This window comes from Crotalus tigris, unplaced genomic scaffold (genome assembly GCF_016545835.1).
Source record: "Crotalus tigris isolate CLP2741 ecotype Arizona unplaced genomic scaffold, ASM1654583v1 scf7180000019415.609845, whole genome shotgun sequence".
In the NCBI taxonomy this organism is placed as follows: domain Eukaryota; kingdom Metazoa; phylum Chordata; class Lepidosauria; order Squamata; family Viperidae; genus Crotalus; species Crotalus tigris.
Genome location: NW_024097526.1, coordinates 544,215 through 563,930, shown reverse-complemented (window position 1 = coordinate 563,930; position 19,716 = coordinate 544,215). Strand labels below are relative to the sequence as shown.

At 35.2% G+C, this 19,716-nt stretch overlaps 1 protein-coding gene across 2 annotated transcripts in view; it reads left to right on the top strand.

The window, feature by feature from the left end:
• Window positions 1-2,479: 2,479 nt before the first annotated feature.
• MUC2 (mucin 2, oligomeric mucus/gel-forming) overlaps window positions 2,480-19,716 on the top strand; it is a 68,356-nt gene continuing 51,119 nt past the window's right edge. For both annotated transcript variants that reach the window (XM_039362292.1, XM_039362291.1), the window contains exons 1-12: window positions 2,480-2,577; window positions 3,672-3,936; window positions 6,290-6,404; window positions 7,216-7,306; window positions 8,987-9,096; window positions 9,314-9,530; window positions 11,571-11,696; window positions 12,515-12,632; window positions 13,466-13,604; window positions 15,359-15,469; window positions 18,318-18,387; window positions 18,830-18,967. In XM_039362292.1, the coding sequence (XP_039218226.1) occupies window positions 2,508-2,577; window positions 3,672-3,936; window positions 6,290-6,404; window positions 7,216-7,306; window positions 8,987-9,096; window positions 9,314-9,530; window positions 11,571-11,696; window positions 12,515-12,632; window positions 13,466-13,604; window positions 15,359-15,469; window positions 18,318-18,387; window positions 18,830-18,967 (1,570 nt within the window). In that variant the 5' untranslated portion in view covers window positions 2,480-2,507. The remainder of the gene's footprint in view (window positions 2,578-3,671; window positions 3,937-6,289; window positions 6,405-7,215; window positions 7,307-8,986; window positions 9,097-9,313; window positions 9,531-11,570; window positions 11,697-12,514; window positions 12,633-13,465; window positions 13,605-15,358; window positions 15,470-18,317; window positions 18,388-18,829; window positions 18,968-19,716) is intronic.

The following is a 19,716-nucleotide window of genomic DNA, read 5'->3' as shown; positions in this document are numbered from 1 at the left end:
TCATTTCCACAAGATGTGGCAATAGTCATTACCTTGAATGAAATTAAAAAGGGATTGGATGAATTCATGGAGGACCATTCTATTATGGCCTATTAGATTTGAAATTACAATATTGCCTCCGTGCCGGAAAAAGCAGCATTCCAAATACCACTTGCAGAAGAATAATGATGGGAGAAGAATATCTTCTACTGAGAAATTCCCCCAGACATATATATAGTTGCTTGTTGTGAAAAATAAAATAATGGATTGACATGGTCCTTAACCTGACCCAACAAGGCTGTGACATGTTATTATTTAAAAACAGAAAAATTAGAAGGGGCATGCTTGCCTACAAATTGAAATCAGAAGAAACTTTGATCAAGAGTGTGAAATTCTGGCACCAGTCTTATTTCAGCAATCTTGAGACCATAGAACTGCAGAGGATTCAAACAGATTTGGAGTATTATAAAGAATTAATACATTTGTTAAATGAATAGGAAAAAAAAACATACATCCCATAAATATTTTTTTTTAAAAAATTCTGTATCCATTATTGTATTCCTGTCCAGAACCAAATGCGTGTGTTGAGATAAGTCACTGGGCTTTATTTATTAATCTCACTTTGATACTAGGAGTAGATGGAACTGCTTTACTGAGAGTACCAAGTGTGGGAGCAGCAAAATCAACCCAGCATCAAATTACTGGACATGTTGGGGTTCAGTAATATTAATGGGTTCACTCTAGCATCTTCTTTTTTTTAAATTCCTCTTTACACAAATGGGGTTAGAGACCAGCTGATCTGACATGATAGTTTTTTTTAATGTTAAAATCATGCTTCTCAATTGCCATTAAACATTGACACAGAAAGTTGCTTCCCCTCCTCTAAAGGTTATTCAGCTCAATCTAAAATGACAGAGTTCAGCCCAATCTAAAATGACAGAGTTCAGCCTCTGTGAAAAGGAACAATAAAACCTTTAATTATGGACTGTGGAAATGCGTCAGGTAAACCACTAATTCTCTAGGTTTTTTAAAAGGCCACTGTAGATACCTTAGATAGCCTTATGTAAGTATACTCTATCAAATACTGTAAAAGAAAGTTGGATGCCCTCATAAATTCTGCCCCCTTTTCAGTGGTGGGATTCAGCCAGTTCGCACCACTTTGACAGAAGTGGTAGCTATTTTTTTGTTGCCCAGGCCCAGAATGGACTTCTGGAAGCGGCATCCACATAGAGAACCAGTTATTGATATATTTGAATCCCACCACTGCCCCTTTCTGTGGTTCTCCTTCCCTTCAACATTTCATTCTGTAAAATGGTAGGCAAACACTCTTTTGAAATGGAGATTAGTCTGCTTCTGATGGCTTTTACCACTACAAATCCTGATAATGCCAGATTCCAAATTGTGCAAGAAGGTTCTATGAGCAGAAGAGTCTCCCAAACTTATTTTTTAATTAAAAGAGACTATTCAGTCATGTGAGCCTCATCTTCTTCCATCTGAAATGATACAATTCCGATAGAGATCTATTAGCACAGCAAAGCTAGACCTATGAGTGTAATTCTGGAAATGCAGGGTCTAGTGGAGGCTCTCCTTGCCTTTTGGTTGTTCAAAACTTCTAGGAGAACTTGAGATAAATCTCTTGTATACTTTAACAAAGAGAAGAAAGATGTTACTTTGCCAGCATGAAAGTTGAGAATGTTCTTTTTTCATAGCTGCTGGCACAAAGTACATGATATCCTATTTAGAATTAAATCCTATTTTTCTTCAGCTCAGTGCCAGCATCATGTAGGAGCAAATCAAAAGACTTGAGTGCACAAATATAGTTTATTTCTTTGAAGGACATTCCACAGTGCCACTTTCAAACTTTCTGAGGCTCTCAAACAAGACTTTCCCCTAACGTGGAAGAAGAGGATTGTGCAAAGTGAGAATAATGGTCTTATGAGCATGGTGTTTTAATAGTAAATTAACCTTCTTTTCAGATGCATGGAACTAGTATATATTCTTTGGATCTACCATTGCATTAATATTGCTAATCAATAAACAATATCAGCATCTTAATTTTCTCATAACAACTACAATTAATCTTATTTCAAAGGCTAAGTCTTAGGATTTGAGGAATTCTAAATAGTTCCTATTCAGAAAAAAAAGTATTTCTAGGATCATGGGCTATTCTTAAATAAAATATTCCTACATTGAGCATCTACTGTTTATAGTTAAAATATACATTAAATTAAGCCTGGATGAAATGAAAGAAAGTCCAGCATCCTCTTGAGAAATAAAATATAAATGGGCTGTAAAAAGGGTCATTGCATGATAACTGAACCAATAAATAAAAAAATATTATTCTATTTCCTGAATGTTAGATTACAGCTATTACAATAAAAAAATTCAGGTCTGTTTGCTTTCTGAAAATAAACATTGTACAAACACTTGACCCCTCCTCTTCCTCCCTTCTGGTGGATGGATTGCACCAGTGGGCATTATATAAAGAAAGGCTGTAGACTTGCACTTGCCTTGCACTCGTAGCCACCATGGGGCCAAAGGTGACCAGCCTGTTGTTGCTAGGGCTGGTACTTTGCTATGCAAGTGAAATTAAAACAGGTAAGATGTTTAACAAATATGCTATAGAAATGGCCAATAGGGAAGCCTAAAGAGCACATGAGACAAGTTTTCAAGTCTTCCAATGATTACTCGGGGCTTTGAAAATATGGAAGGTACTGAGTGCTCCTCATCTCTGCTTGTAACAGAGAATATTCTAGATGATATGAATGAATATGTTGCCAATATTAAGGCATTGCAGATCTTGGCTTACGGTATTTGTCGCAGAGTTTATTGAATCTGTAGTCCAGTTGTATTGCATTTTTTAAGGATGCAAAGTGCATCTTATAACTCCTTATTTAACAAAGTATCTAAGCAAATCTCATTTATTCTATGTACAGCGGCTGTTATCTGGCCAGTATGATTCAGTTTCTATGAACATGGTCAATATTTGGTACAGTGTTTTATAAACCAGATGCCATTTGACTGCGTTAGTGATGTAAACTCTTTTGTTTTATTTTGTTCTATCTGCTGTTATCTTGTTGAATTATGGTCAGTGATCATAATAAACATAATATTAACAGTATTAATAGGGTGGTAACACTTTGCTGTACTATAATGTCCATTTCAGCACTGGGATACTGATTTTAATTTCTTCATTAATCTTCAAATGCTAAGGACCTGCAAACAGAGCAAGACATATCTAAATATCTCTACTGTTAATGAATATAACTTGAATCTTCAAGTTTCAATCAAAAATCACATCTTATTTGGTATAAGTGGTAGCAATTTTGTTTTAAATGCTTTAGTACCGCATTACCGTCACAGTAAATTACTAACTCACATTAACAGGTAACATTCTCCCTCTGCTTCCCATAGTGCAAAAATCTTGTTATACCAGAAAAAAAGGACAATATTTATGTCTCTTTTTCATGCTCTGTGCACATATTTCTTGAAATGATGGAATCAACAATGGTAATATAAAATGCTAACAATTTTAGTCAAACATTTGATACTGGCAAGCTTTCCCCATTCCAAGGCTGTTTAAATTGTTTATTTTGACTTAATTACTTAAGTTTTATTGATCTGGGGTTGTTGTTTTTTTGCTTCATAACAGTCCTTAATGGTTATTTGTCACCACATTTTTGTCTTTTCAGTAAGAAAATCTAACCACGGTCACTATGTCTGCAGTACTTGGGGGAACAACCATTTCAAAACCTTTGATGGAGATTTTTACCAATTTCCTGGGATCTGTGATTACAACTTTGCTTCAGACTGCCGAGATACTTATAAAGAGTTCTCTGTTCATATCCAGCGTGAGCAGAATGATGAACTGCACCCTAATATCCAATATGTTCTTGTTGCAATCAAAGATGTTGCTATTTACCTCACTCACAAGAGGGTTGTAGTAGATGGGCAAACGTAAGTTCCTCTGATATGATTAGGTTTTCAAGCATGCAACTTTTGAATTCTGAAAATCTTTTACCAAAATTTCACTGCAGAAGCTTTAATATCGCAGAAGCTATGGTCCAAAACTTTCAGAAGCTACACTGTGTAGAAACCCAAGCTACATTTTCAAAAGAAATGTAGCTTTGAGCAAAGTTTGATGTTGAAATTCTTCAGAAAACTTTCAAGAGAGGTACAAAATAAGTTAGAATAAGAGATGTGAAATGACTTTAGGGTGTCTATACATACACAGGTCATCACCAGTTTTCAACTAAAGCGAAATTTGGATTGAATTCAGGCATGATGATTCAGGAAAAACATCTGAGGTAAAATGAGTTTTAGTCACTATTCTTAAGGCTTGCACACTTCTGTTGCTATTAGACACTCAGTGTAGAGGCTAATAATGAAGCTGGCTCCTGGATTGTTGAACTTCAATATGCTATGATATTATTGTCAGCAATTTCATTCTCAGTCCAGAAGATAACAGTATTTTTCAACTTTTCATCTGGTCACATTTCACCCAATTGCATTCCACATGCGGTCACTCCTTTTATACTAGCTTCATTTTGTTGACTTTTAGAACAATGGTTAATTAAACATTATAATGTCAACTTATAAAAATACAACTGAAACTAAGAGAGAGGTTGTATTGAAAGCTGCCAAATAAAGTTATGTCCATGTTGATCCATTGGGTAGGTTCTCTTTAGATCAAACACTGGACTTCACTAGAATTCCTTCTATATCCTATGGGCAACAGCATAATGATCTTGATTTTCTATATGTTACAAACATCCCAATCTGACAATATCTACTGAGAAGATTTTCCTATATTATCAAGGGTTTTTGCTTAAAATTGAATAGTCATTACTAGAAACCCATCCACGTTCATGTTGAACATAAAGCATGAAGATTAGAAGGATCAGAAGACTATACTAGAAGGTTCAAATGGGGAAATGTCCCTTTTAGTCAGTAGGTACACTGGTTCTATATACTGGTATAGAAGCTTTAGTTGTTTTTCTCCATTAGCATAGGTGAGGTAACTGATGGTAGCTTTTCTTCTGTAATTAGCATTTTACATTCCTGACCAGAGTATTGAATTTTAAACCCATAGTAAATGTTGGGTAATTGGCTTAAGAAAACATATTCTTTCTCTTAATGAATGTTAATATTTCTTTTTTCCTGTAATGTGACCTGTTCCATTATTCTAGGATTCACTAACATTTTACTTTGCAGCAAATCTCGCAAATGAGTAAAAACCTGTATATAAGATCCTGCTCAGCATATCACAGGGAAAAATAAGTCTAAACAATCCCCTTGCTTTTTATTTCAGAAAAGGTTAAACGCAGATCATAAGCCCATCTCAGCCAAATATGATTGCTGCAGCCAGTGAAGTTATATTTATTTTGATAAATTCTGTAGCTTTGCATTCAAGTACTTTCCTCCTGATTTTTTTTCCTGCTGACTAGCCACATGTATAGGATGTTTCCAACTAATCTGTTGGTAGACTGAATAGAATGGAGTACAATTATTTCAGTGAACAAGGAAATATGTCTTAAAATATGCTAGTGGGAATCATACATAGAGACATTGCAGAAAGTCATTACTGGAATTAACCTGACTGAAACCAATTAAAATTTGGTGTCTTTTAATATCATATTTATTCCCTGTTACCAGATTTTCAGAGGTTTGTGGAAGAGGCTAGGGAAAGCAACCCGTTTTTCATTAAAGTGGGGTTCTTTTTCCCATTGCCTACGCTTGCCAAATATCTTCTAACTCTTGAGAGTATCAGTTTTACTGAAAAAGAGGACTGCTTCCAGCAAACAGTATATTTTTACTTGTTGGCTTGACTGAGCTATTAAGATTGCACAAATATGGAGCCAAACTCAGGTACAATTTGGAGGGATGGGGTGGGTTCAAATCAGGCAACAAACATTACAATTCTGAAAACAATTCTGTTTGGATGTAAAAATAGACCAGAGGTACAATGTAATCTGAGAAGGAAGGACTCACTGGAGAAGGGCCTAATGCTTGGAAAGATTGAGGGCAATAGAAGAAGGGGACGACAGAGAATGAGATGGCTGGATGGAGTCTCTGAAGCAGTAGGTGTGAACTTAAATGGACTCCAGAAGATGGTAGAGGACAGGAAGACCTGGAGGAACGTTGTCCATGGGGTCGCGATAGGTTGGACATGACTTCGCAATTAACAACAACAACAACAACAACAATGTAATCCCTTACTAATTATAGAAATATGATCGACTTCTAATGCTTGAGCTCTTCATTGCAATGGACACCAATGCATGTACTTTTCTGTCATCCCTCTTTACAGGGTAAAGACTCCATACTATAGTTCTGGTGTCCTGATTGAGAAGAATGATATATATACTAAACTCTATGCAAAACTGGGCCTAATTCTGATATGGAACCAGGCAGATGCTTTGATGGTATGATGTCAACTTCTGTCTGATATATAAATCACATAGGCAACTGATACTCTGTGGTTTTCTTTCTAGTACCTATGATAGGTTTTGGAATAATTCTATACCATTGGCTGAATACAACTTAAACCTGCATAGCTTGTAATGACGTTTTCATACATAGAATTATTCAGGTAAAAGTTTTAGCATTAGAAATATGTCCTGTAATATTGCAAAATATCCTTTTCTGTATCAGAGAATTGCTTTAGGAAATCACCATTCGACTTATGAGCCCAGAATTTATGTTTCTAAGTGAGAAATGTGTTAAGTGAGTTATCCTAATTTTGTGACTTTTCTTGCCACATTTGTTAAGTGAATCGCTACAGTTGTTAAATTAGTAATATGGTTGTTAAGTGAATCTGGCTTCCCCATTGACTTTGCTTGTCAAAACATCACAAAAGATGATCACACTGAAACCATCATAAATAGGAACCAGTTGTCAAGCATCCGAATGTAAATCACATGACTATGGGGATGTTGCAACGGTTGTAACTGTGAAAAATGGTCATAAGTTATTTTTTCCAGTGCTGTTTTAACTTTGAACAGTCACTAAATGAACTGTTGTAAGTCAGTTACAACTTCTTCTGATCCTGGTTGTCATCCTGGTCTTGAAACAATGGTAAAGCAGAGGTGCAACGGGTATCATTAATTATACTGTCCCAAGTAGAATTCCAGCATATCTTGTTAAAGGATCTCAGCATGTAAAAGAAGACATATCCTTGAGAAACTGAATCACCACCATCAATCAAAATATCCTGGTTTTATTTCTTCAATGTAGATTGAGCTCGACTCTAAATTCAACAATTTAACTTGTGGCCTTTGTGGAGATTATAATGGACAACAGATCTACAACGAATTTATCTCAGATGGTAAGTAGAGCAACACTACAGAAAGCATTCTACTATAAACTGGAGAACATGCTTTAAATGCAGAACTGACAGTCAAACAATAGTTTAAATCACATACGCAACACTTTAATTTTTTCCAGGCAAATTAGTTTGAATATGAGAATGCACAATGATTTACTGTATATATTTTAAATTTTAACTAAATTATGAGGTCATTAAACTAAGTTAGCAGAACTTGATTTACTATTTAATATAATACTGTCCACTGTATAATTAAATCTGTTTTTTTAATATAGTGAGGGGATATATATTTAGAGCAATATATTTAGAGCAATAGAATTCACTTTACCAACTGTATGTATTACTTCCACTCAACCCAAGTTAAATTCTGAGATTCGTGCAGGGATAGCCATTTGTCCGAAATGGTATAGGGTTTCCTGCCTGAGCAGGGGGTTGGACTAGATGACCTCCAAGGTCCCTTCCAACTTTATTATTATTATTATTATTATTATTATTATTATTATTATTATTATTATCGATCATCGCACAGTCAGCCAGATGTTCAGACTGGATTTGGCATTTTGTCTACCTATCGAGTCCTTACCCAGGACCTGGGATAGGCAGATGTGGATGTTTGATGGTATTACAGATATCGTCGCAGGATGGAAGCAGTTCCTAATAAGGCCGCCTTTTGCAATTGACTAATAGCGAATTTGTCAATGCCAATGGTGTTCAAGTGGTGCTCCAGTTGTTTTGGGATTGCACCTAAGGAGCCTATGACTATTGGTACTACCCTTGCTTGCTTTTGCCACAGTCTTTCTATTTCTATTTGTAGGTCTTTGTATTTTGTTATCTTCTCCAGTTCTTTCTCATCTATTCTGCTGTCTCCAGGCACTGCCACGTCCACTATCCAGACTTTTTTGTCTTTCTTATCGACAATTGTTAAGTCTGCCTCTATTCTGTTCTTCATTTAGTCTTTCTTGTAGGCCAGTTTGGTCTCTCCAGTAGTCAGTAAGCCTTCCTGATATACTAATTTCAGTGCATCTTCATTGTTCTTCAGATATTCTTCCAAAGCCATTTTTTCTTCTTCAACCATCTGATGTACTTGTAGCATTCCACGCCCACCTATTTGCCTTGGTAGATAAAGTCTGTCAATGTATTATTATTATTATTATTATTATTATTATTATTATTATTATTATTATTACTATTTTACCCTGCTGCCCTCTGGGAGGTAGTTCTCCTTTTTTCCAAACACCTCCTTTACAAACAGGTAATGAAGGTTACTTTACTACTACTACTACTACTGCTACTATTATTATATATTGAAATATTCAAACAAATCTTTAAGTATATGAACATCAACAATTAGAATAAAACTGTAAAAGATTTAAATAGTCCATTCTAGATGAATATATTGTAGAACAAGAAGCTGTGGTTTGCAAGCAAAACCAGATATAAGCAAAACAAGGATGTTTTGTTCCCTAGTTTACTAAATATATAGTATAGCATTTTTTTTCAGCATTTCTGTTGATCATCTGTCTTCCAGTTCTCAAAGTACATTGTTTGGTATCCATAACACAACAACGTGCACTCCTCCATATCTAGATGATTTATCACATATGGATATTTACACTTATCAGGATGCTGAGATAAGCTAAATATGAGATGGTTTAAATACACATTTATTGTTTCTAATAGGATTAAGCTACAACCCAATCACATTTGGAAACCTACAAAAAATTAATAACCTCCCAACAAAATGTGAAGATCCCGATGAGACAAAGCCTATTGAACTGTGCAACCAGCATGTAAGTTCTCAAACCCTTATGGATTATCAGAAATATGGAGATATCAGCCTCTAATTCTGTCTGGTTTTGCTCCGGCTCTTTTTATTGAGAGCAGTGGCCCATGTTTCACAGTCCCAAAACTTGAATGCACAATTTTGGTTTATAGGTTTAATCAATTATTTTTATTATTGGAAGGTAACATAAGGGAGACACCTTCTCTGTTTTCTTCTCTTTCAAGCGTGAAGAGTGTAAAACTCTCCTAACTTCGCCAGCATTTGCAGATTGCCAGAATCGCCTGAATCTAGAACTGTATATTCAAGCCTGCATGCATGACAGATGTGCTTGTAAGCATACTGAGGACTCTTTCTGCCTCTGCAGTTCCATCTCTGAGTATTCACGACAGTGTTCTCATGCGGGTGGCAAACCTCAGAACTGGAGGACCCATCAGCTCTGCCGTAAGTAACAAACTGGCTTAGATAATATTGATTGATTGAATGGATTTATAAGGCTGCCTAACTTAAACAGTGTGAGTCTTGGAGCATACAAGAACAAAATGAAGTTGAAAAAAATTAAGCAGGATGCAGATGTGGATACTAAAACTCTTTTACTTTGCATCAAAATGGTCCTGAAGATCCTCCATCTTTCATCCTGAATATGTTTCTCCTTAATCTCCTCCATCATTGATTATTTATTTCGGGCCATTCCCGTGGAGCATCAGTGTCTTGGGAACTAAGCTGACCTACAAAAAGTGTTAAAACAAAATAAGGAAAATTAAAACCCTTTGAAACTCAGGAGAATTCAATCAAAGGGGAATTGTCAACTGACTGTAGAAAGTGTTTTTTTTTTAAAAAAAAAAAAATGCAAGGCAGCCACCAGTGGTCTTATATTAACAACATTTAAAAACTTGGAAACTTTCACGAAGAATACCGATAGACTATTATTTTATCTGTCTGAATTTGAAGTTGGTTATCCATCCATCCATCCATCTATCAAACCCCACCATGGTATTTCTGGGCAAATTATTCAAAGCATGAGAAAAGGAACAAATAGTAATCAAAGAAAGTAATGGCATGAGAAAGGAAAGGAAAGGAAAGGAAAGGAAAGGAAAGGCAAGGCATACACGTATCTAGTTTATAGCAATGCATGTTGGCCATACCACTAAAGAATTAAATTCTTGCAAAAAAGCATTGCTTCCACCACACCCATAAAACATTAAATTAGTTATATTTTGTTATATAGAACTTTGTCCTTTTTCTATTTTAAATACAAATTTATCAATTCTCTGTCTTTTTACTATTTTGTCATCATTTTGTTTTGTGTTTTGATTCTCATTCATTTTCTTGATATGATCAAACCACTTTAATGAATTTCTTTCCTACTGGTCACTTAGTTTGTATTCAACCCACATTCATTTGCTTATTCTTTCACTCTCACTCTTGATCTTGTCTCTTTTGTTTTACCAAGCATGCTTAAGTCTCATTCCCACTCCATTCAATTTACTTTTATATCTTTCCTTATTTACCCAACAGACTTTCCTATAACTAAATGGGCAGAAGCAGGGTCTTATACATAGCCCATTTTGCTTCTGTCATTCCTCACAACAGACCAGATACCACCCACCACTTTTCTGCTAGAATTTGCACATTTTATTTTGCTACTTTTCCCATCTTTAGAAAAAAGCTTGCCAAGATACACAAATTCATCACCTTGCCAGAGGGTGGATTTTTTTTGCCATTTATGTATAACTAACAATTGCTTCCTTTATTTTTTTGTTTTATTGTTATCTGTTTATAATATAAAATACAAAAAATACAAAAGAAAATAGTGGGAAAGTAAGGGAGAGAGAAGGGAAGGAAAAATACAGGGCAAAGGGTAAAAAGAAAGAAAAGACATTGATTTTCAACTCCGTTTGGTGCAGTAGAATAAGACAATAACATCAAACCTCAACTTTTTACTTTTCCATGGTAATATAAATTAGCCATTTCTATAACAACAAACCTATCTAATCGGTAAAACCTAAAATCAAAGTTTCATTTTTTTTCATCTCAAGCACAAATTCCAGAAGCAGTTTCCAAGTAGAAACAAAAGTAATTGTGTTTTGTTTTTTGTTTTTGTTTTTAAAAATCAAAGCAGTCAATTTAGCCATCTCTGCTAGCTCCATCAACTTTTCCAGCCATGCATCCATTGTCAGAATGAAAGTGTCCTTCCATTTTTGTGCATAAAGTAATCTGTTGCTTCCTTGGTTTCTGTGGGAAGAACAACTACCTTGATCATTCATATCTTCATTTTCAAATCCATTCACAGTCCAAGATTCACTGCAGATCAATTGGATTCACAGTCAATAATACGGTATAATCAGCATACAATGATTTTAAAGAGTTTAGTTCCTCATAAATGCAATTCTCTTGTGTGCTTTTCCTCATAGTAAATGGATTTTTGTCCATTAAAAACAAAGTATGTTTCCTAATCATTGCCCAATTCTTTTATTCATTTAGCGAAGTCATGTCCCAAAAATATGATTTACCTGGAAAGTGGTTCTCCCTGTATGGACTCCTGTTCGCACCTGGAGATCAGCAAACTATGTGAAGAGCACTATATGGATGGCTGTTTTTGCCCCAAAGGTAACAATTTCAGTGTATAAAGAATTGGATGGGAAATTTAAGTTTAAATCCCTGCTCATTTGAATGGTTGAGGCCAAGTTGATTAGTCCCTTTTCATAGTTATTTAGGCTTAGTTTAATAGTAATTGAACTATTAGTGCTCAATGCAATAATAAGCACACCAGTAAGCAGTAGTCTTTAGTTGATTCACTGAGATTTATCTCTGAGAAAAAGGATGTAAAAAAAATGTAATTTCCCATCAAGAAATTTTGAGGTAGCAATATTAGAAATTAATAAAAAACATTTGCCAGTGTTAAGCAGAAAGGATGATCTCCCTTTAAAAGAAGCATCATCACTGCCATCTATCACAAGTTCAGAAAAGGAACAGGCAAACTTTCTTATTATAACTGAATGCCACATTTTCTTGGGGATAATCAGTCAGATGCCTGATGCAGTGGACTGGACTAGCATCAAAAATGAGAGGGGCTTTTTGACCCACCCCTCTTTTCTCTTTGGAAACTCTTTTCTTTTTTCTTTTTCTTTTTCAATTTGTTCTTGAACATGTCCTGAACTGAGTGTTTGCAGAAAACCTCTGAAATTAGGACCTCATGAAATTAGGCTAAGAAGATCCTACAAACATCCTTACAAAGCTTGTTCTCTTCTGCCAAGGATATATCATTCATACTCTGTATTCTTCAACTAAATGTAGTAATTAGCTAGAAATTTGTCCTAGTATAGATAATGTGCGTAGTATAGATAATTTAATGGAATTTCCAGTTTAGAACTTTAGTACCAGCTTTAGTTGTCATGCACTATTAATGCTTTTTTTTCACTTTGCAGGCACAGTATATGATGATGTCACAGGGAACGGTTGTGTGTTAACAAGCCAATGCCACTGTAAACTTCATGGAAAAACATTCTCCCCTGGTCAGAAAATTACCAATGAGTGTGAAAAGTGGTAAGAATGCCAACAGCTCATTATTAGCACTTATAGTAATTTTTTAGAGTAATCCATTCATTGTTATGTCAAAATGAAGACAGGGTTTCTATCATGTCAATAATGACAGAGTGATGCTATTTAGACACTTTATATTACTAGTACAGAAACACCCTGAGAGTAAGTGATGTTTGTTGAAATAATAACAATAACATCAAACAACAAGTAATGGGAATGTCATCAAAATAACTTCCTTGCCTTACCAATGACCCCCCCACTTTTATTCCAATATCATAGTATTATTTTATATTTAGTAAACGTGCCAAGTCAAATTAGGAAATTTTGCATTTGTGTGGTATCAAAAAAGGTAAAAAATACCCAGGATCAGCAAATAACCCAAAAGAAAAGTGAATGTATTTGTAGGAGATGACCAGGCTGAGCCCGAGGGAGGAGGGGTCAAATGCATCATCAGTGTTGAGTCTCTTCACCCCACAAGAGATCTAAGTCCACTGATTCTTATCTACCGCCAATTTGCTTTGACAGTAGTTCAGAATCTTATAGAAACTGTTAGCATGCAATAACCTGTATTCATTTGAACCACCTTGCTTCCTGATTTATTGCAGCTGACAATATTGCCTCTAAGTAATTTAATCTGTAACTGGAAAGACATCATCCAAGCTTTAATGGCTTAATCAGTCTATTAAAAAAAAGGGGGAGAAAGAAACAGGTTTGGTTATTTTGTAGGGAAAATACAAACAGACATACTTCCAAAAGGCACCTTCAGTGGGATATTCTAAATGCATGTATTTTCAGTGCAAACTCTTAGTTTGTATACTCCGTTTGTCTATTTGCAGCACTTGTCAGTCAGGGAGATGGATATGCCAGGAGTTACCCTGTCCAAGTACATGTGCTTTGGAGGGTGGATCCCACATAACCACTTTTGATGGGAAGAAATATACCTTCCATGGAGACTGCTACTATGTTTTGACCAAGGTATGTGTATGAAATACTGCTCTTTGGAGGTATACCTGGTATTTTGAACATTGCAAATATGCTTGTTTTGATAACTACGGGAGAAGTGGATGAATTACTACAGACATCCAAAGGATCTTATAATCATTAAACCTATTTAAATACCACTGAAAAGGTTATGTTAATTATGAATGCTCATTCTGCAGAAATGGCAACCCTCCCAACCTTTTATCTCAAAAACATAGAACATCTGCAATAAACTTGCTGTATTTTCTTCAGCTACAAAAGAAATCTTGGATATCATTAACAGTCACTGCAACAATATTTTAGTACAGAAATAACCAAGTGATTTATAGAATTGGAATAACTGGAATAAAATACAAAACAAACAGAAGCATTTAAAAATTAAATCACTGATATAAAACAATATAAAGCAATCATCAAAAGATATTTGGCACAACTCAAAAGGCCAACTGAAGAAATCTATAGAATTGATCAATGATCATTCAAAATTAACATAACTTTTTCAGTGGTATTTCAATGGGTTTAATGATTATAGAATCCTTTGGATGTATATAGCAAATGACGTAATTCACCCACCTCTCCCATAGCTATAAAAACAAATACATTTAGAAAGGGACAACTTTTTTTTAATGATAAAATACATAGATTTCTAGTCCATGCCCAATATGTTCTATTTCTGCATTAATATTTTTTTTGAACAAGACAAAATTAGGGTTTTAATCGTATTCAAACACAAATGTTCTAAACATATTCAAAAATAGCATGTCAGTGTGTAGTTTCTCTCAAAGTATGCATTTCCATATTCTATATTTTGATACATCTGGGACCAAGAACTCAACTGAAACATTTAGGAAGTGTGATAGTTGATTAGTTGACAACTAATTCTACTTTCCAGAGACACTTAGGTGATGTGGATCAGGTCTGTTGATCAAAAAGAAAAAAAATCACCAGGAATTTCTAAATTGTGTTATACCGTGGTTATGATACGGATAGCCAAAGTTTAATTTATTTCCTTTCTTTTCTTGGGATTCATACACAGTCTTTCACTTATGTATTGGGCAATTCAATATTATTATTAGTTCTGTCTGCTAGAATATCTGCAGAACTATGACTACAGGGATATTCTATGCATTGGCAAGTTTGCTCCATTTGTCACCTTCTTGTTGCACATCTAATACTAGCTATTTTTTTTGGGGGGGGGGGGACTGGCACTGCAGAATTGTCTCAGCCTCAGAGAATTCAGCACTAGACATTACAGGCAGTCTGACATCTGCTGACGGTATGCCCTACATTGTATAATGTAGGGCATACCGTCCAGTGCTGTGTAGCTTTGATGACTGCTGCTACTTTGAGGTAGGGAGAAGTACCAACACATAGCACATGTTTCCCATTGGGAAAGCAAGTCCTTTATACCACCTTATAAAATGCAGCAAAATTTACAACAAGGCTAAAAAAATTGCTATGAATGGGACATTGAATGTGATTTGGGATCGCCAATAGCAATAGATAGATAATGATAGATAGATAGATAGATAGATAGATAGATAGATAGATAGATAGACAGACAGACAGACAGACAAATAGATAGGATAGATGGAGAGAGAGAGAGAGAGAGAGAGAGAGAGAGAGAGAGAGAGAGATATGATAGCACTTTTTATTTAATAGATAATCTTACTTGTCTTGGGAAACAGTTTAATATACATAGGAAATGACTGACCACATTAATTGTATTTGTTCTTCCATATGTGCAGACCACTAAAAATGACACATATGTCCTTTTGGGAGAATTGGGTCCATGCAGTTCTTCAGACAAGCAGACATGCCTAAAGTCAGTAGTGCTACTAACAGACCAGAGGAAGAATGTAAGTTTAATGAAAATGATGATGGTATAATTATTTCATTTGATATCTGTTTCTCTTGGTCAGCCTAAAAAAAGCAGATGATGTTATACTTTTATTAGAAATTACAAATAGAAATTGTAATAAGTATTCACATTTATGATTGCTATTGCTGATTATATATAAAAATGTGGGATAGAGAACACCACTATCAAACGGATATGTAAGTGGCTGACAAATCGTACTCAGTGAGTAGTCCTCAATGGTACTACATCTAGATGGAGAGAAGTAAACAGTGAGGTACCACAAGGCACCGTCTTAGGCCCAGTACTCTTCAATATCTTTATAAATGACTTAAATGAGGGAATTGAAGGGGAACTCATCAAATTTTCAGATGACACCAAACTGACAAGAGTAGCCAATACCCCAGAAGACAAGCTCAGGATCCAAAAAGATCTTGACAGACTTGAACAATGGGCCCTCTCCAACAAAATGAGTTTTAATTGGAGAAAAGCAAAGTTTTACATTTAGGCAGGAAAAATCAAAGGTTTAAGTACAGATTAGGTGAGACCTGGCTCAAAAACAGTAACTGTGAGAGGGACCTTGGGAGTCCTAGTGGATGAACACTGGAATATGAGCCATCAGTGTACAGCAGCTGCCAAAAAAGCTAATACAATCCTGGATTGTATAAACAGAGGCATAGAATCAAGATCATGTGAAGTATTAGTACCACTTTATAAAATCCTAGTAAGACTACACCTGGAATACTGCAACCAATTTTGATCACCATACTATAAAAAAGATGTTGAGACCTTGGAAAAAGTTCAGAGAAGAGCAACTAAAATGATCAAAAGCCTGGAGACTAAAACATATGAAGAAAGGCTGCAGGACTTGGGTTTGGCTAGTCTAAAAAAAAGAAGAAACAGAGGCGATATGATAGCAATATTCCAGTATTTGAGGGGCTACCACAAAGATGAGGGGGTCAAATTATTCTTCAAAGCACCAGAGGGCAAGACTAGAAACAATGGTTGGAAACTGACCAGAGAGAGAAGCAACCTGGAATTAAGGAGGAACTTCCTAACAGTGAGGACAATTAACCAGTGAAACAACTTGCTTCCAGAAATCGTGGGCGCTCCATCACTGGAGGTTTTGAAGAAGAGACTAGACAGTCACATGTCTGAAATGCTATAGGTTCTCCTGCCTGAGCAGGGGGCTGACTAGAAGACCTCCAAGGTCCCTTCCAGCTCTATTCTATTCTATTCTATTCTATTCTATTCTATTCTATTCTATTCTATTCTATTCTATTCTAATATCACAATTGTGTTTGACTTACATTTATTTTGATGTTATTTATGCTATTACATTGATAATACGCTATGCATTCATAATATGTATTAACATTATAATTGCCCAACAAAATTTTAATATTAAATAGTACACTGAGAATTATTTTCAAAAAATATTTTTATTTTATTAATTTATTGCCCGCCCATCTTACTACAAGGTAATTCTGGACAGTTTATAATATTAAAAACAACTTTCTTCTTGATTCATTATATTTTTTTTATTTCATTGCATGTCTAAATAATATATACTGTTAACTCTTCAGTGGGGGATGGCAACCAAACTCCTTCTACAGGTTTTGGACTACAGTGTCCTTTTCAATTGGCTATGCAGTGGATAGCCTTTATTGGGAGTTCATAAATGTTGGTAAAAGATAATATAGAGCATTACAAGTTCCCCTTTCTTGCTCTAGAGCAGGGTTTCCTGATCTTTGCAACTTTTAGAGGCATGGACTTCAACTCCCAGAATTCTTAGCAACGACCATTTAGCTGGGGAAATCTGGATAATGAAGGTGACACTTCAGGAATTTACTATGGTTGGGAAACATTTCCCTGGAGGAAGCCTGTAAACAACACAAAACATTCTGGCCAGCCAGGAAAAGAAATCTCACAGAACATGTTTCTTTGCTCCTTCACTGAAAACACAGGAGAAGAAGGCATAAATATAGCTGCCCCTTGTCAAAATGAAATATAGTGATCCAAATCAATTTATTTAAATGTGAGATTTTACCTGTTTTCTTTCACAAGTTAATTGGATATGACATAAAGAAACTGACAATAATATGTGATGTTATTGATAAAATATAGAGCTTTTGATGTCATTCTAACATAATAAAACTCCCTTTTTACCATCCTGTAATTTGTTAATTTGGGATAGAATTGGGGCAACTGGATTGAGCTGAGTGTTTACTTGCTGGATGCCCTTCCTGATGCCTACGTGGAGTTCACAGCAGATATTTTTCTTTGTGCCCTAGGAGAATAAAAACTGCTGCTACCTAGGATTGAACTCTCAACCTTCTTAGTGGGAAGCAAGCAGTTTCACCACTAGGCTACCATGCCATTCATTTGCTATTAAGCCAACACCACTTATGTCATTCTAATATAATAAGTCTAGAAATTTGAATGTAAATTGGCATATAACCAACCAGAGCTATCAGCTCTCAGACAAATTCTGCTTTACTGTATATCATTCACGTACTTTAAAAATATGCTACTTTTGCCTCAGAGACTCAACTTGCAAAAATTGCCTTCCGATCTAAGAATGAATATATTTGCTCAGGTTCAGGTGTTCTGTTGCTCAGGTCTTACAATGCTGATTAAACTATTTCTCAAATTCTTCTAATCCATTGGATTGGATATCTGTAATCTATCTGAAGAATGCTATTGTTCCATTTCTATGGTTCTAAATACAGAAGAATGATTTTCTGTCAACACTACATAGATTATCCATGTTAATTTAAGATCATGTTCAGTTTTAAGGATCCTATAAAGTTGTACTGACATAACAGGCTGCATTTTCTCTCACACAGGTTGTAGTTTTCAAATCAGATGGTACTATATTACAGAATGAAATGGAGATTCATTTGCCATACAGAACAGGTAAAGAAGGGAGCCATTGATTCTACATACCCCAGCATTGCCTAGATTGGTCTAGACATCATTTTGTTTGGGCCTTAAGATATTAAACAAGTTAAGAACAAAAGGATCACTAACATATGGGATACCATCAAATAGAATGCGATAAAAAAGACTTTGAAAAGGGAGGTTGAGATGTATTTTCTGATAAATTCAGTAGGTACTTATCCTTGAGAGTAACGTGCTTAATAATGACTTATAATTCAAGACTCTTTCATTTTTCATTACATTTTCCCATCTACTTCCCCATAAGAAATAACATCAATGTACTAGTTAACTATTCTTACTCTCCTGGAGAAAGACACTTAAGTTGACTATTATTATTTTTTCTCCTTCACATTAAAGATAGAGGACCAATTGAATACAATTGACAGAAGATGACTAGACTTTCCCTTTGTTTTTCCAGGTAGTTTCTCAGTTTTCCAGCCATCATCGTTCTATACTATTGTGCACACAATATATGGGCTAAAGATGCAGATCCAGCTGTCTCCAGTGATGCAACTGTTTCTCATTGTGGAGCAGTCCATCAAGGGAACTATACATGGCAAGTCGAACTTTTATCTACCATTTTAATAAATGTAAAGATCATGAATGAATTTCTTCTATCCAACTTTTGAATAGTAAAGTGGAATATCAGCCAAGCTATTAAATTATTTTGAGACTTTTCCACCTTACAGTGCGTATCCCAATCTTTAGGATTTTTTGTTATTAAGTATGTCATTCAGTTTGATGTTTAATTTCTCTTTATCTGAAAAAATCTCACAATAATCTGTTTTCATATATAAATGAAGCTACTTTGGAATTTGTGATAGTGGTAAATATCTGTAGCTTGGGTATAGGATGAGAGTGGAGATTCATTCTCCGAGCTTGTGGGTTGGTTTCTGAATATTTCATTAACAGATTTGGTAACATTTGAAGATGTTACTGAGTTGGTTCAGAAACCAACCCATAAGGTCAGAGGACAAACCTCCCCCCTCATCCTACTTTGGAATTTTAATAGTGCTGATTCAAAATTAAGAGGCCTAAAAAATTCCATGTCATATACATTTTTCTCTGCCACCCTGACTCCCCTATTCCTTTATTTATAATTCTGACTAAAAAGGGTCACTTCAGAAGATAACATTCTTGATATAGTACAATCAGGAGCACTGACATAAGTAAGAATTGATGTAAAGCAAATCAAAATGTTAATATTACCTCATGATGTTCATGTTGGTTTGGAATTACTGTTTGATGTAATGGGAACCTAATAATTAAAAGACCTTATATAAGAACAACAAGTTTCAGTCACAT